This window comes from Sciurus carolinensis, chromosome 16 (genome assembly GCF_902686445.1).
Source record: "Sciurus carolinensis chromosome 16, mSciCar1.2, whole genome shotgun sequence".
In the NCBI taxonomy this organism is placed as follows: Eukaryota; Metazoa; Chordata; class Mammalia; order Rodentia; family Sciuridae; genus Sciurus; species Sciurus carolinensis.
This window is the reverse complement of record NC_062228.1, coordinates 65,254,167-65,272,401: the sequence shown is the minus strand read 5'-3', so window position 1 is coordinate 65,272,401 and position 18,235 is coordinate 65,254,167. Positions and strand designations below refer to the sequence as shown.

Genomic DNA, 18,235 nt, shown 5'->3' with positions numbered 1-18,235 from the left:
AAAGACCGGCACAGAATAGATGAGAAGCGGGAAATGGCTGCTTAGTGCCCACAACTAACATGGCGCCTGATAGCTTCGAGGCCCCATGAAGGGCTAAGTAGGAAAGACGGTGCCTGGTTTTTTCTCTATTGCACTTGGAACACTTTAATTTCTTTCTGCCCTCCTGATGCAACTCAGCATCCTTCAAGGAAGCAGTGCTAGGTTGGGGAAAAGGAATCATATTTACATTCGTCTCCGTTAGCACCGGCTAGGGTCGCTATACACTGCAGGAAGCCGCGCGCTAAGCTTGTTGCCCTTACTCTATGTGGCGCTGGGGGTGACCCTAGGCCCCTCCTCTCTCGTGCCCTCACCCAAGATGGCGCCAATCTGGCTTCTCTAACCTACAGGACTAGGAAAGGGAAGGGAAAGAAGGAGAAGGGCGGGGTGGGCTGGAAAGGGGGAGCCGAGAGGGCGGGAGAAGGGGGGGTAGACGGGAGCCGAGGCGGAAGTTGAGGGGCCCCCCGGGTGGAAGTGACGCTGCCCCCGCTGCCCAAAATGTCGGCGCCCAGAGGGAGGTGTAAGTAATTAAAGAGGAAAGCCGACTGACTTCCCCGGCCTCCCGAGGCCGCACCAAGCCTCCAGGACCTCCGCCCCCTACGAGCGAGGTGGACTTGCCTGGCCCCCGCCCGCCTGACCTTCCCCCGCCCCGAGTGCCCGGGGCTGCACCTTCTAGGGCCAGGGGGAGGGGCACAAAGGGTTGTCTTTGGGGCCTAGGTCTCCGAGCCGACTAGGCTGGGGGGGGCCTGCACCCTAGGCCGTGGGGAGCACGAGGGGGCGGGGCCTATTGTCGATGTGGGCGGAGCAGTGGCCGGAGGCGTCTAATGGGCGGGGCTTTGTGATGGGTGGGGCTTCGTGCATTTTAAGGGACTGTGGGTAGAAAGTGGGAGGAGCTTTTAAAGGGTGGGGCTTGGTAGAGGGGCGTGGCTTTAATACCATGGTGGGCGGGGCCTGGTTAAAAGGTAGAAGAAACTCTTAAGGCTTGCTGTAGACATAGGGAACAGGAAGAAGCAGGAGGAGCTTAGGGCAGAAGGGGTGGAGTTTGTCTGGGGTAGGGTGGGGTGGGGCGGGGTGGGGTTCGGTGGGTGCAGAGAGGGGCCCAGGTTTAGATGTGTAATTTGGAGAGTTCCATGGAACTATCAAGTCTTAATAATGAAAGTGAAAGAGCTTGGAGGGGATGGCGGTGGCTCAGTAGTGGACTAATAAAGGGCGGAGGAAGTGACAGAAGTGGAGTGGAGGTTGATCTTGGAAAGGATGGGGCTTATTTGAAGGAAAAAATGTGTGGTATTTGAAGTCAGATCTTGTTAAAGTGAAAAGATTGGAGAAGTCGGATAACTTGGAAAACATGGGGGGACTAAAAGAGGAAAGTAGGAGGACCCTCACGGATAGGGGTAATCACAACAGCGCACTTGAGTCTTGGCTGTTCGCTGACTTATGTGATCACAAACATACTTGCCGCGCTGTGGCTTAATGCCCACCACCACTCCGTGAGGTGGGTACTAGAATTATTCCCTTTTGCAGATGACAAGAGTTTTTACCGGTTTTATCTAGGTTGTTCGGCTAGTTCTGGTCTTCCTGAAAGCCTGACACCTGTGTGCTTAACTGCAAATCCTTGTCCTCCTGTGCACTAAGTAGTCATCTTCAAAAAAGTGTAGGAGAGGCTTTTGGAGGGAAAGTGGCATGGCCAGGAATACAGATAGATGTTTAGGGAACACTAGGAGTGTCTTTAAAGGAGTGGTGGGACCTGCGTCTAAATGGGAGGGGCTTAGAAAGGGTCCAGAGTAGAAGCGACATGGAAGTGGTTATGAAGATTGGCAGATGAGTGAAGAGGGAAAAAGATTTGTGAGTGAGAAGAATTTAAACAACAGTGGGTGGGGTTTGTAGGGAGGGCGTGGCTTAGCAGTGGGTGGTTCTCCAAGGGGACAAGTTGGACCTGTGAGCCCAAGGGGCTGACAGGGAGGTGATCCCCTCACCTGCTTTTGTGTCTCCTCCCTACTCCAGAAAGCCCCCACCCACCACTGTACCACCTGTCATCATGGACGAAGCTCGGTTGCCCGCACCCCCGACCCCCGCGCCCGCACCCGCTTCAGCACAGGCAGCACCTGCCGCGGCCCCTCGGGTCCCATTTCACTGCAGTGAATGTGGCAAGAGCTTCCGCTACCGTTCGGACCTGCGGCGTCACTTCGCCCGGCACACGGCACTCAAGCCCCACGCGTGTCCGCGCTGCGGCAAGGGATTCAAGCACAGCTTCAACCTGGCCAACCACCTGCGCTCCCACACAGGGGAGCGGCCCTACCGCTGCTCTGCCTGTCCCAAGGGTTTCCGCGACTCCACCGGCCTGCTACACCACCAGGTGAGTCCTACAGGCCCAAGAGCTCATACACTGGTGAAAGGCAGCTGGTTGAGGCCCACTTACTTGCTTTCTCCGTGGAGAATTTCTCCTTTCTTCCCTCCATCAAAGCATCCTGACCAAAGGGTGAGATAATTCTCTTGGTCACTGCCCATCCCCCAACATGCTAGTAAGTTTGTCCCTCCCATGTGTCCCTTCTGCTCAGCCCCCTGCCAGGTCCTGCGTCTGTGGATCCCTTCCTTACCGTTTTAAAATAGTTTTATCACATATAAAAATAATTTGTTTATTCCACAATTGAGGACTTTCCCTGGGTCCAACACTGGGGTTGCAATCGTAAAATCAATAAAGTCTCAACCATCGGAGAATTTATGTTCCTTTGGAGAAGGACAGTGCCAGTTAGGTGATAAACAAGAAAGCAGTTCCACAGATAAGACTGTCCTGGGAAAGGAGAAGTGTTGGGAAGGATATTTTTAATAAATAAATAAGTAAATCCACATAGAAGAGTAAAGGAAGTTTTACTTGGGGCAGGAAGGTCAGAGCAAGGGGATGTTTGAGCTGAACCTGAGTCCAAGGATTCCATCTGGGAAAAGCATTCCAGCAGGAGGAATGCATGTGCAAAGGCCCGAGGTGGGAAGGAGATGGTGTGTTCAAGGATTGATTGGAGACTGTGGCTGGGCAGGGTGGAAGGTGGGTAGGGGCAGGCCCACGTCCAACCTTCTCTGTTATTGTAAGGAATTGGGACACCGTGTCTGTATGCCAGACACACTGCAAAGGTAAGGCAGACCTGACTTTTACAGTGGTCTTCATATCCCCACCTCTGTCCCCCAGCATCTGTCTTGGTTCAGAACCTCACATCCTGGATGCTGGCCCCAATGGTAGTGGTAGTGGTGTCCTCACCTCCTGTCTCCCTCTCTCATCCAGTGTCTGCATCCATCAGAGTGACCAAGTACCCACTGCTTATAGCCCTCATGCTCAGGCGATGAGTCCCTTAACTCCACATGACATCCCCCCCTGCCCACCGGTAGGCCATGATCCAGCTGAACCATTTAATGAGCCCTTAGAGTCAGGTTGTTCAGGGAAAAACCTTCAAGACCCTTCAAGGCCCTTCAAGGCCCCCAGAGCCAGCAGTCCAGGGAGGGAGATACTAACTGACACATAGGTTAGTAACTGTTAGACTGCAGCCAAGGCACAGGGGTGAAGAGATTCAATGTAGCTGGCCAGGGTCAGGGTTGCTGCTGAGGCAGGTGGTGCCTCTGAAGGAGGAGGTGCTCACCAGGCAGGAAGAGGGCTGCCTGGACCCAGGGAATGCAAGTGTTCATGGAAGCAGCATAGGCGTTTCAGGAACTGGATGTGTGGCCAGGGACAGTGTGGCACCAGAGAAGGCTGTGGAATCCACTGATCCTGTGGCATCTAGTTAAGTGTGAGACCCTGAAACTACAGCAGTGAGCAAACCAATATGGCTCCTCTTTTCTCTTTCCTTACATGCTCGGGAGGCAACAAAACCCAGGTGGGGTGTAGAAACTTGGAAGGGAGAGGATGGATACCAGGAGAGAGCTGGGAGCAATGCAGCTGACAGATACACTGACACTCTCCCTGTTAAGGGAAGAGCCTCTCATGGGAAAGAGCGTTCCAGGCAGTGAGAAGAGCATGTGCAAAAGTCCCAAGGCCAGCACCATCTTTTGTGTTAGAAAGTCAGGTGGAGAGAGAATAAATCTAGTAAGAAAGAGGAGAGAGTTCTGTGCACCACACTGTACTGCAGACATATCACTATGTCTGGAGCCAAATGGCAGGTGGGCACTGCTCCTGGTTCTTCCTATAGGTCCATGCCCCTGGTAGAAATTGCCAATCACACTGAACTCTCATTATGGATCTCAGGCAGGTATTACCAACCAACACACTCAAAAAGCTCTTGGCCATGGGATGAATGATGCTACAGATCTCTGGTTTCTCCCAGCCTGCAGACCTGGCTGTACCTCAGAAAAAAATATATTCCTGGTCTCCATCCTGGGAGAGTCTGATTTCCTAGATATGGAAGTGATTCCCTGGATCAATATTTGTTAAAAAAAAAAAAAAAAAATTAGGCGGCACTCTGAAAAGCATCCAGATTTGGTTCAAATCACAGCTCCACCTTGATAGACCTGAGGCTGTTAGTTACTGGGTTATGACAGCAGACTTGACATTGGATGAGGCCCCTCCTAGGCTGGCCTCTGGGACTCTGGAACCATTAGCCTCAGGTGGTGAGTTCTATTCAAATAAATTAAAATCTAAAACTGGGTTCCTCACTGGCACCAGTCACATTCCAGGTGCTTGGTAGCACATGTGGCTAGTGGCTAATTTATGGGGCAGTGCAAATGTAGGACATTTCCATGGTCACTCAAGTCTATTGGATAGCTCTGCTCTAGAAGGTTCAGCGTGTACCTTAAAAGCCACCTCCCACCTAGGTGATCATGAAAACCCCTCTCCACCTGCCCCACTGTATGCTGGTTTAGAGGGCATGGAAAGGCTCCTTAGTGATCTTAGCATCCCTAAGTCCACCGATTATCTCGTGACCATTTCCCTGTATCCTCACAGGAGCACTGTGATATGGCTAGTCTGATTCTGCCCATGTCACAAAAGGGAAAAGCAAAGTTCAAGAGATTCAAAGCCACTTGCTTCACCTTTCACAGAATAGAGGACACTGGGAGCTCCAGCCCTTAACCACTCTCCCAGGGAGTCACATCCTTAAGTGAGCCCATGGAAGAGGAGTGTGTGTTAGCCAGGAAGAATGGGAGGAAGTCTCCCACCCTGGGGGAGCAGCATCTGCAGAGGTTCTCAGGTGGAAGGGACTGGGCCTTCTTGAGCACTGAAAGATGCCAGCGTGGTCCAAAGTAGAGAGAGAGTGGATGTGAGCCGGTGGAAGCTGGGTGGAGAGCCTGGGAATCTGCCGCGCAGGAAAGCCCCTCTGCGCTGACTCTGTGCTCTTCCTCGCCACTCCCAGGTCGTCCACACTGGTGAGAAGCCCTACTGCTGCCTGGTCTGCGAGCTTCGCTTCTCCTCGCGTTCCAGCCTGGGCCGCCACCTCAAGCGCCAGCACCGCGGTGTGCTCCCAGCTCCGCTGCAGCCCGGCCCCGGCCTGCCCGCCCTGAGCGCACCCTGCTCGGTCTGCTGCAACGTGGGTCCCTGCTCGGTGTGCGGGGGCGCCGGGACCGGCAGCGGAGAGGGCCTGGAGGGCGCAGGCGCGGGCGGCTGGGGGCTAGCGGAGGCAGCAGCTGCGGCCGCGGCCTCCTTGCCTCCGTTTGCGTGTGGCGCCTGCGCGCGGCGCTTCGACCACGGCCGCGAGCTGGCAGCCCACTGGGCAGCGCACACCGACGTGAAGCCTTTCAAGTGCCCGCGCTGCGAGCGCGACTTCAACGCGCCGGCGCTGCTGGAGCGGCACAAGCTAACCCACGACCTGCAGGGCACCGGTGCGCCCCCTGCGCAGGTCTGGGCCCCAGGGGCCAGCGGCGGGCCGGAGATGGCGCGCGAGGGCGGCGCAGCAGAGGCGGGCGACGCTCCGTCGGCTTGGGACGGCGAGCTTCTCCTGGGCCCCACTGGGGGCGGCGTGCCTGAGCTTGGGGGGCTGCTTCCGGAGGGCGGCGGCGAGGCCCCAGTGCGGGGCGCTGCAGCCGAGCCCTCAGAAGACACCCTGTACCAGTGCGACTGCGGGACCTTCTTCGCATCGGCCGCGGCGCTGGCCAGCCACCTGGAGGCTCACTCGGGCCCGGCCACCTACGGCTGCGGCCACTGCGGGGCGCTGTACGCGGCGCTGGCAGCCCTGGAGGAGCACCGTCGGGTCAGCCACGGTGAGGGTGGCGGGGAGGAGGCTGCAGCGTCGGCCCCTGGAGGGGAGCCGACTTCCGGCGAGCCCGCGTCGGGCTCCAGCCGCGGCAAGAAGATCTTTGGCTGCTCTGAGTGCGAGAAGCTGTTTCGCTCGCCGCGAGACCTGGAGCGGCACGTGCTGGTGCACACCGGGGAGAAGCCGTTCCCGTGCCTCGAGTGCGGCAAGTTCTTCCGCCACGAGTGCTACCTCAAGCGCCACCGGCTGCTGCACGGCACCGAGCGGCCCTTCCCCTGCCACATCTGTGGCAAGGGTTTCATCACGCTCAGCAACCTTTCCAGGCACCTGAAGCTGCACCGGGGCATGGACTGAACTGCTGGGCCACCCAGCCCTCAACCTGACCAACCCCAGGGACTGGACCAGGGCCATGCCAGGGACCTCAGGACTGCGTGCAAGTGAGCCCCCGGCCCTCCAAGTCCAGAGCCAAGGCCCTAAGATGAGGCCCCGACCTGGAGATGGGGCCACTCAGAACCCACACAGGCCCCCGGGCTGGGGGACCACAAAGAAACAGACCTCTTTCAGCAAAGGGGTCAAAGAACATATTCATTGGGGGACGAAACCTACGGACAGACTCCTGAGCTTGAGACCCCAGGAATGCGTGTGGGCACCCCCAATCAACAGGTCTCTAGGATGTGGGGACCTAGGAATGAGAAACAGGTCTCCACCTGCACCTCTCAGCTAATAATGTGTGGGTGGGTAGCTCCAAGGGAAGTCTGTCTGCTCCCTGAGAGCCATCATTCCCTACGACCTTGATGTGGGGAATGTGGGGATCATGCCCCCTAATCTTCCAGGATCCCCTCCAAATGCTACCCACCAGTAACTGGTGGTCCCAGAAAATGAATATAGCCGAAATCTGCCTTTCCCCCATTTCATTCTCAGTACTGAAAGAGGACCAGGATAGATGCCTCCCCTTTCATCTCCCCCGACCTCCAGTTAGGTTCCCCTTCTCTACCATGGAATGGATCTACCCTAATGATCTTCCCCACCCCCAAACACTAGGATAGACTGGTCCAAAATCCCCCTAGCCGGTAGGATGGATCGACCCAGATGCACTGGGCTGGCCACACTGTGGCCTGGCCCCACCTTTCTTAGAACCAGTAGGACAGACACTCCCTTATCCTGTAGAGTGTGGCTGGGTCCACGTTTCTCAGCCTCCAGCCCTCATCCTGGTGGAGGTGGTGAACATCTGGGTTTCCTCCCCCTCTGCTGTAGCACCAGTCCATCTTTCTCTCCATCTCTATCTGTCTCTGTGTTCCTCCTAACCCCAAGGGGAAGGGGGGAACTTGGCTAGGGGGTTCCCACCCAGTGAGCCTCGACCTCGCCCCCTTCTCCCACTCCCCAGTGTCTCCAGGACCCCAATAAACCTTGTCCTGTCAATCACTACTGTCTCATTTTCTGCTCCAGGCTCCGGAGGGGTGGGGATCTCTCCCTCTTTGAGTAGGCCTCCTAAATAGAGACAGATCCTCACTCCCTCCAAAGAAGTTTTGAGGCCTTTACAGAGATAATTTAAGCCTCACCTAAATGGAAACTTGTACCTTAGATACAAGATCCATCTCCAACCAGATGGACACACCCCCTAGAAATCAGACATTCCACTTAGAAATCATCAATCCCACAGGACATGCCCCTTGGAAACCAAACCATCTCCTTAGCCCAGGAAGAGGACCCACCCCTTGGACTGCCACCAGGCAAGATCCTTAGATCCTAAGAAAGACCCCAAGAACACAGTTGGCCCATCAGGAGAGGTCATCTGCTCCTGCATAACTCAATTGCATTCACAGGCGGGGCTCTTGGAGTCAGGCATTGGCGCCCCCCTCCGGGGACCCCTCAGTAAGCAAATAGCTAATCCTGGTTCTGGTGCATTTACATTCTAGTGTGTGGGCCACGGAGGTAAGAAGAAAAGAAACCAATGAAGTGAAGGTCATTTCCAATGGTCCTCAACACTGAAGACAACAGGAAAAGGGGAGTGGCTAGGCTATGCCACCTTCCATGGTCAGGGTGGGCATCCCTGCCAGGTGGCACTGCTGAGTTCTGAAGGATGAGGAGTGGCTGGCCAGGAGGAGAGTGAGCCCAGGGTTGAGGTGAGGTGGAGAGGTAGGCACATGAGAGCATTCATAGCAGCAGTATTTACACATCTGAACTCGGAACCACCAAAATGTCCATGGAACACAGTAGATGGCGGGGGTTGTGGCTCAGTGGTAGAGCATTTACCTAGCATGTGTGAGGCACTGGTTTTCCACACTCAGCACCAGATATAAACAACTGAAAAAAAAAAAAAATGAGTAAGTTGGGCCTGGGGGTTTAGCCTAGCATGTTGGAGCCCTGGGTTCCATCCCCAGCACCCCGCTCCAACACACACACACCCATGAATACAATGCATAGATGGTGATGATATACTAGGCTGTGCATGGCAACAGAATGGGTGAGAACACACACAGCACTTGAGGGAAAGGGTGACTCCATGCACACAGCATGCAAAAGAAGCAAAACCTAGCTGCCATAGTTTTCAGGGTGTGTCGTGGGCAGTGAATGGGCAGGAAAACACTTCTCTGAAACTCACCGGAGTGGACTGGTCAGCTAAGCTCAGGCGGAGGCCCGAAAGGTTTCTACAGTTGCTGATAGACCATGATGTCCTGTTTCTTAATCTGGGGATCACTGTAGAATTTTTTTCTTAGTATTTTTTAGATGTTAATACACCTTTATTTTGTTCATTTATTTACATGTGGTGCTGAGAATCAAACCAGTGCCTCACACGTGCCAGGCAAGTGCTCACCACTGAGCCACAACCCAGCCCCACTGCATGATTTATGTTCGATTATTCGTTTGTATTGTGCGGTTTTTGAGTTTTACATTTCGCAAGGGGAAACAATGTTAAAGAGGGAGACATGTGGGGGCGGGAACAAGTAACAGTTCCAAGCTCAAGGAAGACGGGCTGAGATCCACACTACCACTCTGAAAAGGCTCCATCTCTTGGGAACAAAGTCAGCCCCCGACGCTAGACCTTGGACACATTCCTCTCCACACCGTCAGGCTAACTCCATGGGGGGTGGGGGGCGTCACAGTTGGAGAAGCAGGGCCCGTCCCCAGGGACAAGGCCCGCCCTCCCAGTCCTGCCTGGAGGCAGCTCGTCCGGGGGTCTACGGCCTGGAAAGGTGCCAGGGTTGTCATGGAGATTGCCACCGGCTGCGGAGTAAAGAGCAGGGACCTGCGGAGCCAGAGGCTCCCATCCGCCTCACCTCTACCACAATCCTGGTGCTTCCCAGAGGCAACCGAACGGCCTCTTTTCAATTCCTGAGTGCCTCCCAAGGGCGGCGCTGGCGCTGAACTGGCCCTCTTCCTGTCTCACTGTGTCCCCATTTTGTAGATGTGCTAATTTGAGCGCGGCGGGGGGTTAATAACTAACCCAAGGTTGGCAGCTTGGCGCGCTCACCTGATCCCTACAACTCCCCTCCACCTCCATCGCTCCCTTCCCATTACACAAAGCCCCGATTCGCCTCATTCCTCCCGGCCTTTTATTCCTCCATATAGTGTCAAAAATGTTTGGTGCTATGGGTAGAGCAGTTTGGCAAATAGGTAAAACAAGCCCCGGGCCTGGTGGAGTTTGGAATCTAGTGGGAGGGGAGACAGACCACCACGGACAAGCCACAGGTTGTCTAATGTTTGTTTGCAGTAAGGATGATTAATATCCACAGATCGGCCTCACCCCGGTGCCAATCCAATAATGAGGACAAGATTTTGAGGAAAAGGAAAAAGAAGTTGCATTGCTTTGCTAGCAAAGGAGAAACACAGGGGACTCCTGTCCCAGAGACTGTGATTCTGTCAAGGGGACAGAGTGACTCAAAGGCTATGGTGATTCATCTGCAGCCTTGCGAGCTGTTTCTGAGATCCTCAGGTGCCGACTCCAAAGTCTGGCCTCCATTCTTGTTCTCTGTGAACCAAGGACAGATAACTCGACCTAGGATAAGAAGGGTAATCTTGCTTCCTCCATGATGACGGAGGGAGAAAGGGAGGAATGTCCGTTTTAAAGCAAGCCACAGTGACAGGGCCGTTAAGTGGAGCCTCTTTACTTGTTGAAAATCCATGGCGATTTTAGTTTGGGAGGACAGGATAGGAGGCTGAGCTCTGAAAGTAGTGTGGGAAGTCAGGGACACTTTACAGAAAACAGGAAGTGCAAAGGCCCTGAGCCCAGGAAGAGCAGAGAGAGTGGTGTGGCTGGAGGGGAGGAGGCAGGAGAGCGGTCAGCAAGGAGGTGAGGGACATGCCAGAACCTTGTGGGCGGGGGTTCATGGGGTGTTAGGGTCAGAGGGGGAAGGCCTGGGTTTATTCCGAAGGACAGGAGGAGTCACAGAAGAGCGTTCAGCAGAGAAGTGACCTGAAGTGGTTTTGGATGCTTGGCCCTGGAGACCAGGGAGGACGTGGAAGCAGAGAAGCCAATGAGGCAGCGGTTGCGATGGGAATGGCACCGCGGCCTGAGCCAATCGGAGCCAGGCCCCGCCCCTGCCTGGGGAGCCGCCTCCCCAGGCCCAGCGCACCTGCACCCGCGCGCCTCCCCCCGCCCCCGCCCGGGTCTCCCAGGCTTCCCACAGGAATTTCTCTAACACACTAATCGGATCATGTGACTCTCCTTAAAACCTTTTCAGTGGCTTCTCAGTTCCCTCGGAACGAGTCCAAGCTCAGCCTGGACCGCAGGCCCCGCACATCTCCAGTGCAGGGCGCTGGCCTCGAAGTCCCACCCGCTGCCCTTGATGCCCCAATTCAAGACATCAAATCCCCCGCAAGTCACAGCCCCCTTACCATCTTCTCTGTTTCGATTTTCGTTCCCATCATGCTCATTCCTGAATTCTTGTCTTACTTTTTAAAGAAAAAATTCTGGCCTTTGAAATGGATGACAAAATGACATAGGCACACCCCTAGGTATATACCCAAGAGAATTCGGAACAGCTGCTCAAACAAAAACTTCACAGCAATGTTTATAACAGCACTATTCCTGACAGGCAAAAGATGGAAACAACCCAAATGTTCACCAATCAATAAATAAAATGTACTTTATTTGTACAATGGAATATTATTCTGTCACAAAAAGGAATGATTCACCCATTCTCGTACAACATGGGTGTTTCAGAAAAATATTAGGCTAAGTGGAAACAGTTGTCACAAAAGACCACGTATTTTAGGGCTAAGGTTGTAGCTCAGTGGTAGAGTGCTTGGAGGCACTGGGTTCCATCCTCAGCACCAAACTAAAAAATAAATTTAAAAAACAAAGGTTTTGTGTTCATTTACAACTAAAAATTTTTTTAAAGGCCACATATTTTATAATGCAATTTATATGAAATACCCACAATAGGCAATCCAGAACAGAAACCTAGATTATAGGTTGCCAGGGTCTGTGGGGAGATGGGAACAGGGAATGACCCCTTAACAGGTACAAGCTTTCTACCCGGGCTGATGGGTAAGTTCTGGGACTGGACGGCAGGGATGCTTGCACCACGTTGTGAATGTACTTGCTACTACAATCACTCAGTTGTACACTTTAAAACAATTAAAATTGTAAGTTTTATGTTATATGTATTTCACCAAATAAAAATGTTAAAATGCATATACACACACCCATACACTACCAGCTTTGAAATATCAGAGATACATCTGATTGCCTCTTTCTTCTCAAATGTAAAAATTGGTTATATTTTCAACAGATATTTTTAGATTTTTACTCCTTAGGTATATATCCTTTAAAAAAGAGTATTACCGACCAGATGCTTTTTTAAAAATCATGCTTCTGATCCACTATCATTTCTCCTCTTTGTGAAGTCAAAAATCTTAGACTCAGTAGCTTTGAAACTAACTCATTTTCATCCTCTGTAAAAGGGGGAAGTAGTATGTTATCTATTTCATAAAGTAAGGAGGAATATGGGCTCATATTTTTAAAACACTTACGAGAATCAGCTATTTTCATTAAGCCAGGCAGAGTGGCTCATGCCTGTAATCCCAGAGAATTGGGAGGCCGAGGCAGGAGGATCCCAAGTTTGAGGCCAGCCTGGGCAACTTAGCAAGGCCTTGTCTCAAAATAAATGAAAAGTACTGGGGATGTAGCTCAGCGGTAAAGCACCCCTGAGTTCAATCCCCAGGACCAAAAAATAAAAATGAACTTTACATTTTTCACTGTATTGTCAGTATCCTCACTTATTTATTTCCCCTTTACTTTTTTTTTGAATATATATATCACAGTCACTATTTCCAACTGTGAAAGTACCAAAGGATAAAATGTAGTTAACTTTCAGTCCTAGAGTTAGACTTTGTTGCCAGTTTCTGCTCTTTTCTTCCAGTTCTTCAGCGCCATCCACCTCTACACAAGCAGAGGCTACTGCAGGCTGTTCTCCGCCCCTCCACCCCCATGTTATTGCTTTCCATATCTTTCCACAGGGGCATCTTCAGTCTTTTTATGGACACTAGGATTCCACGGGATAGATCAATCATGGGTTTGTTACTCAAACCTCCTGCAGATGGACCTTGAGACTGTTTTCAGCCATTTGCAGTGATGTGCACCACTGCCAAGGATTAACCTGGTACAGACATAATTTTGCATGTTTCTGATCTCTCTGAAGGATAAATTCCTGGAATTGCTGGCTTGTTAAGGCTCTTCTGAACGCAACTCATCCCAGCTATGTACAAAAGCAACTGTTTGCCCACTCACCTGCCAACAATGTTCGGCATGAATGAAATCTTAAAGAAAAGCACAGGTATACACCTGCAATATGCCTTTCCTGCTTCACATGAGGTTTCTGGGATGAGGTCATGCTATTCCATCCTGTAGCTTCAACTGAAGCTCCTGCCTCCTGGAAGGCTTCAGGAATAACCCCAACCCCCATTGTGAGCTCAGCACAGAGCCGCCTCTCTTCCTGCATTCCTAGGCATCCAGCTTCCTGCATTAGAGCACTCCTCCACCCTCAGTGGCTGATCTGTCTGCCTGCCTCCCCCATTGGATGGTGATCTCCTGGGGCAGTGTCCAGTGGCCTCTGTTTTGGCCACTGTCCTTCCAGCACCAAGGACAGAGCTAGCTCATAGTAGGTGCTCAGTAAATACGCACCACTTGTGACTGAATGAATATATGCAAGGGCTTATCACAGAGAAAGGAACTGAGACTTGGAGAAGAGACTCGCTTGCTCAGGCTGCCAAAGGGAGACTGGAGCCAGGTTCTGATGCAGCATGCCAGTACTTTCTGAAGACTCTGTCGCGAAATTCAATTCCCTCCCCCACCTGCCCTCTCGCCCAACACAGTGCCTGGCACAGGCAGGGCTTGATAAATGAGTATTTGTTGAAGGAATGAATGAATACGTGCATCTGCAGGGGAGCGGTGGATGGCTGCATTCAGCCTCCAGGCCGGCGGCCCCCTCCGCCCCCTGGCGGCCCAGAGGACAGGCCCGGCACAGGACCCAGGAGCCACAGCCACCCTGCCTCCCTGCTCCCGGGTCCCTGGTCCTCCGCTTCCGGCTTCCCAGCCAGTCTTTCCTCTTCCAGGCTCCGACCAAAGGCCGAGTTTCCGGGGGGAAGGCTTAGGCGGTGACACCGAGCCCAGCCTCCTCCTCCACCCCCCACCACGCTCGGCCCCCTCCCTCCCCGCCACCACCGTCCGCGTTCGGCCGGCCGCGGGGAAGGAAGAAAGGAGCGAAGGAGGCGGAGGTAAGACGGCGCCCTGCAGCCAGAGCGAGCCCCAGGCCACGGGCTGAGAAATCCGCAAGGCCGCCACCCGCCGCCAATTCTGCAGATCATGCTTGCGGGGAGCCGCAGGCTGGGCCCAGAGCAGATCGCCCCCTCCGGGACCTAGGCCCCCGACTGGCGCAGCCTCCGCCCCCCAAACCCGTCCAGGGGTCCGGCCCTCAGCCTGCTCCTCCCTGGGGATTTCCAGCATCCAGGCTTCCAACCTCCTCCTCCCCCTTGTCTTAGGAGCCCGACCCCCTCCCCCAGCCCCCTCCTCCACCCGGACCCAGGAACTCTATGTCCTACCTACCAGGAGGCTAGATCACCCATCCCACCCAGTCCACACCCAGGAGTTCAGACCCAGGTTCTTCCTCCCCAAGTCCCAGAAGTCCAGACCCCAGCTTCAGACCCAGGAGTCCAGGACCCAGCCCTCCTCCCTCAGACCCAGGGGTCCAGCCCAGCCTCCTCCCTCAGACCCAGGGCTCCAGGCCCAGCCTCCTCCCTCAGACCCGGGGCCCCAGTCCCATCCTCCTCCCTCAGACCGGGGGGCTCCAGGACCAGCCTCCTCCCTCAGACCCGGGGGTCCAGGCCCAGCCTCCTCCCTCAGTCCCCGGGGTCCAGGCCCAGCCTCCTCCCTCAGACCCAGGGGTCCAGGCCCAGCCTCCTCCCTCAGACTCAGGGGTCCAGGCCCAGCCCTCCTCCCTCAGACTGGGAGTCTGAGCTCTTCAGTTCCCTGGCTTGTGCAGGCCCCTGGCTCTGGGCGCACACACTCCATTTCCTGGGCCTTCAGGCTTGAAATCCCACCTCCTCCACTTGGGCCCCTTGGGGGCTAGTTTCTGGCCTCTCTCAAAAATCCAACCCTGGGGCCCTTGAGCAGAAGCAGTTGGCTGGCTGACTGTGTCTCTTCTGTCTCTCCTGTTCTCCCTGTCTGTCCCTGCCTGTCCCTGCCTCTACACTCCCACCTGGTCTGGTCTGTTTGCACTATCCTGCCTCTGGGGCTACATCTTTCCCTTTCCCTCTCTCTCTCTCTCCCCCTGGATTCTCTCTCCATTTGTGCTTCTTTGTGTCTCTTCACTTCTCTGCCTCTGACCTGTGTCTCCCATCTCTCACCTCTGCCCTCCCATCTTTGCCCTCTCTCCCCTTTCCCTGGTTGAGCTGCTGACCCTGTGCATCTCTCCACCTGTGCCTGCCTGTGGCTGCCCCTCTCTGTCACACCCCACAGACCTCCCTTCAACTGCCCCGCCTCTCCCCTTTCTCCCCACAGACATGGATCCGCAGCCCCCTCCACCTGCCCAGGGCAGCCCACCTCACCGTGGCCGAGGCAGGGGCCGGGGCCGGGGCCGGGGCCGTGGTCGTGGTCGCGGCAGGGGAGGCGCTGGAGCCCCTCGGGCGCCCCTGCCCTGCCCCACATGTGGCCGCCTCTTCCGGTTCCCCTACTACCTCTCCCGGCACCGGTTGAGCCACTCTGGCCTCCGGCCCCACGCCTGTCCCCTGTGTCCCAAGGCCTTCCGCCGGCCCGCCCATCTCTCCCGCCACCTGCGAGGCCACGGGCCCCAGCCCCCGCTGCGCTGCGCCGCCTGCCCTCGCACCTTCCCGGAGCCCGCCCAGCTCAGGCGCCACCTGGCCCAGGAGCACGCGGGCGGCGAGGTCGAGCTGGCCATCGAGAGGGCAGCCAAGGAGGCGGCTGAGTCCAGCTGGAGCCCGCAGGAGGAGGGCGCGGAGCAGCCTGCCACTGCAGTGGCCGGGGCCGCGGAGGAGGAGACAGCGTGGCCTGAGTCGTGGCCTGCCGGGGATCCAGCCCCACTGGTGGCCCCCACGAGTGCCGAGCCCCGAGAGGAGGAGGCGGAGGAGGCCGAGGCGGGGGCAGCTGAGCTGAGGGCCGAGCTGGCGCTGGCGGCCGGGAGGCAGGAGGAGAAGCAGGTCCTGCTCCAGGCCGACTGGACGCTGCTGTGCCTCCGCTGCCGCGAAGCCTTTGCCACCAAGGGTGAGCTCAAAGCGCACCCGTGTCTGCGCCCTGAGGGTGAACAGGAGGGCGAAGGGGGGGCCCCGCCACGCCCCAAGCGACACCAGTGCTCCATCTGCCTCAAGGCCTTCGCCAGGCCCTGGTCCCTGTCGCGCCACCGGCTGGTCCACTCCACCGACCGCCCTTTTGTGTGCCCGGACTGCGGCCTGGCCTTCCGCCTCGCCTCCTACCTCCGCCAGCACCGCCGGGTCCATGGCGCGCTCAGCCTGCTGGCCCCGCTGCCCGGGGCGGGCAAGAAGGACGACAAGGCCTCGGCTGGACGGACCTCAGGGAAAGGGCCCGAGGGGGGCGAAGGGGCCGAGTGCGGGGCTGCCTCGGAAGGGGGGGAAGGTGGGCAGAACGGAGGAGACGCCGCCCCCGCCCGGCCCCCTGCCGGGGAGCCCCGCTTCTGGTGCCCCGAGTGTGGCAAAGGTTTCCGACGCCGGGCACACCTGCGGCAGCACGGTGTGACCCACTCGGGGGCGCGCCCCTTCCAGTGTGTGCGCTGCCAGCGGGAGTTCAAGCGACTGGCGGACCTGGCCCGCCACGCGCAGGTCCATGCCGGGGGCCCGGCCCCGCACCCGTGCCCACGCTGCCCACGGCGCTTCTCGCGAGCCTACAGCCTCCTGCGCCACCAGCGCTGCCACCGCGCAGAGCTGGAGAGGGCCGCTGCGCTTCAGGCGCTCCAGGCCCAGGCCGCACCTTCGCCCCAGCCGCCTGAGCAGGACGGCCAAGGGCTCCCTCTGCCCGTCTCACACATCAAGGAAGAGCCGCCCTCCCCGGGGACCCCACCCCAGTCCCCGCCGGCTCCCCCCGTCTTCCTCAGCGCCTCCTGTTTCGACAGCCAAGACCACTCAGCCTTTGAGATGGAGGAAGAAGAGGTAGACAGCAAAGCGCATCTGCGCGGCCTGGGAGGCCTGGCCTCCTGACCCTCGCGCCCACCCTCCGCCCCTCCTTTTGAGCTCTCGGTTCGCAGTATGGAGGAGGGAAGTTGAAGGAGAGGCACCTCCTCTGTCTACCTTGCCCCAAGCCCTTGACACTACAGGAGAGGAGGCCCCGGGCCACCCGCCGTCCCCATTTCCCACCCCTAGACCCCTGATGCCGTTTAGGAACCGCTTGCCCCGACATGTGTCTTAAGGCAGAACGACTTGGAAAAGGAGGCGGAGGACACTTGGCCAGAGGGACGTGGACTGGTGGGTTTGCCCCAGCCTGCCTGTCCCCTGACACACTGGACACCATCACCTCTTTGGAACTGCCAGACCCTGGGGGTTCCCAGTGATCAAAGGTCTGTCCCTGTTCCTCTGTCTGTGAATAAATGTGAGTTTGTGAAACCCGGGAGTGAGGCTGTGTGTGGAGGTGGGAGCCAGCGTGCTTGGGTTCTCAGCAGGGAGACCCTGCACCGAGCAGGAAGTGCAAGAACCTTGACTTGAGAAGAGGCAGGGATGCAACAACTGGACCTCCAGATGGCTGCCTGGGGAGCTTTGCATGCTGCCCGGTCACACAGCAGGCTTGCCACACCCATGCTCTGTGCCAGACCCTCTGCCAGGCCCTGGAGGCAGAGGAGAAAGGAGCCCACCTCCCTTCCACTGAAGAGCAGGAATTCCAGAGCCGCCCTGTCCACTAAACCTTTTTTATGGTGCTGGAATGTTAGGGACTTTTGCTGTGCAACAGGGTATCCGCTAGTCACACGGGGATGGTTTTGTTTAAATTTAGAATTAGTAAATAAGTTTAATTCAAATGAAATAAAATGTTCAGTTCCCCACCAAATATAGCTGGTGGCTGCTATATTGAACAGCACAGATCTAGAACGTTCCGCCATTGTGAAAAGCTGTAGTGGACAGCACTGTCCTAGATAATCAATATGTTGGGTATTGATGAGGCCTGCCAAGAGTCACCTGTGGAGGGAAAGTGGGAAGTGGGCCTCTCTGGGGAGGTGGTGTTTGACCTGAATAAAGATGGAAGGAACCAGATGTGAGAGGAATGATCTGGAGAAGAGAGCACTGGGCAGAGGGGACGGCCAGGGCAATGCTGTGAGGTGGGTGGGTAAACCACCTTTGGGGTGGGTGGGAAGTTTTGAGTTAGCTCAGTTTTAGACCCTGAGTGGAGTGGAGTGGAGAGGGGAGGATATCTGCCAGTTCACCTTCCAGGTCTTTCTCTTGCCCTCTCTTGACATCCTGCCCCTTCCAAGGCTCTCTTGTGTGTGCCCTTGCAAATAATAGCAAGTCATTACTTAGTGTCTTCCTACCTGCAAGAAAAGGCAAGGGAGGAGCAAGACTGTCTCCATTGTGCAGGGAGA

General features: G+C 56.0%; 2 protein-coding genes across 7 annotated transcripts; both read left to right on the top strand.

Annotated features, from left to right (window-relative positions):
* Window positions 1–476: 476 nt before the first annotated feature.
* Fiz1 (FLT3 interacting zinc finger 1) lies at window positions 477–7,611 on the top strand. 4 transcript variants are annotated; one of them, XM_047528683.1, is made up of 3 exons: window positions 477–556; window positions 2,038–2,389; window positions 5,364–7,611. In XM_047528683.1, exons 2-3 carry the CDS (start codon window positions 2,072–2,074, stop codon window positions 6,552–6,554), a joined length of 1,509 nt encoding a protein of 502 aa, XP_047384639.1. In that variant the 5' UTR covers window positions 477–556; window positions 2,038–2,071; the 3' UTR covers window positions 6,555–7,611. The 4 variants fall into 4 exon arrangements, with proteins under 4 accessions (XP_047384639.1, XP_047384638.1, XP_047384640.1 ...); XM_047528682.1 differs by having other exon boundaries at window positions 512–644; XM_047528684.1 differs by lacking the exon at window positions 477–556 and adding an exon at window positions 1,129–1,528.
* Window positions 7,612–13,686: 6,075 nt separating this feature from the next.
* On the top strand, window positions 13,687–17,573 carry Znf579 (zinc finger protein 579). 3 transcript variants are annotated; one of them, XM_047528535.1, is made up of 3 exons: window positions 13,687–13,919; window positions 15,202–15,921; window positions 16,026–16,805. In XM_047528535.1, the coding sequence occupies exons 2-3, from the start codon at window positions 15,204–15,206 to the stop codon at window positions 16,658–16,660; spliced, it is 1,353 nt and encodes a 450-aa protein (XP_047384491.1). In that variant the 5' UTR covers window positions 13,687–13,919; window positions 15,202–15,203; the 3' UTR covers window positions 16,661–16,805. The 3 variants fall into 3 exon arrangements, with proteins under 3 accessions (XP_047384491.1, XP_047384489.1, XP_047384488.1); XM_047528533.1 differs by having other exon boundaries at window positions 13,693–13,919; window positions 15,160–17,573; XM_047528532.1 differs by having other exon boundaries at window positions 13,695–13,919; window positions 15,202–17,572.
* Window positions 17,574–18,235: the final 662 nt, after the last annotated feature.

Coding starts and splice junctions, on each gene's coding strand:
- Fiz1 (XM_047528683.1), top strand. CDS start 2,072: ATGGACGAAGCTCGGTTGCCCGCACCCCCGACCCCCGCGCCCGCACCC. Junction 2,390..5,363: donor CCGGCCTGCTACACCACCAG/GTGAGTCCTACA, acceptor CGCCACTCCCAG/GTCGTCCACACTGGTGAGAA.
- Znf579 (XM_047528533.1), top strand. CDS start 15,204: ATGGATCCGCAGCCCCCTCCACCTGCCCAGGGCAGCCCACCTCACCGT.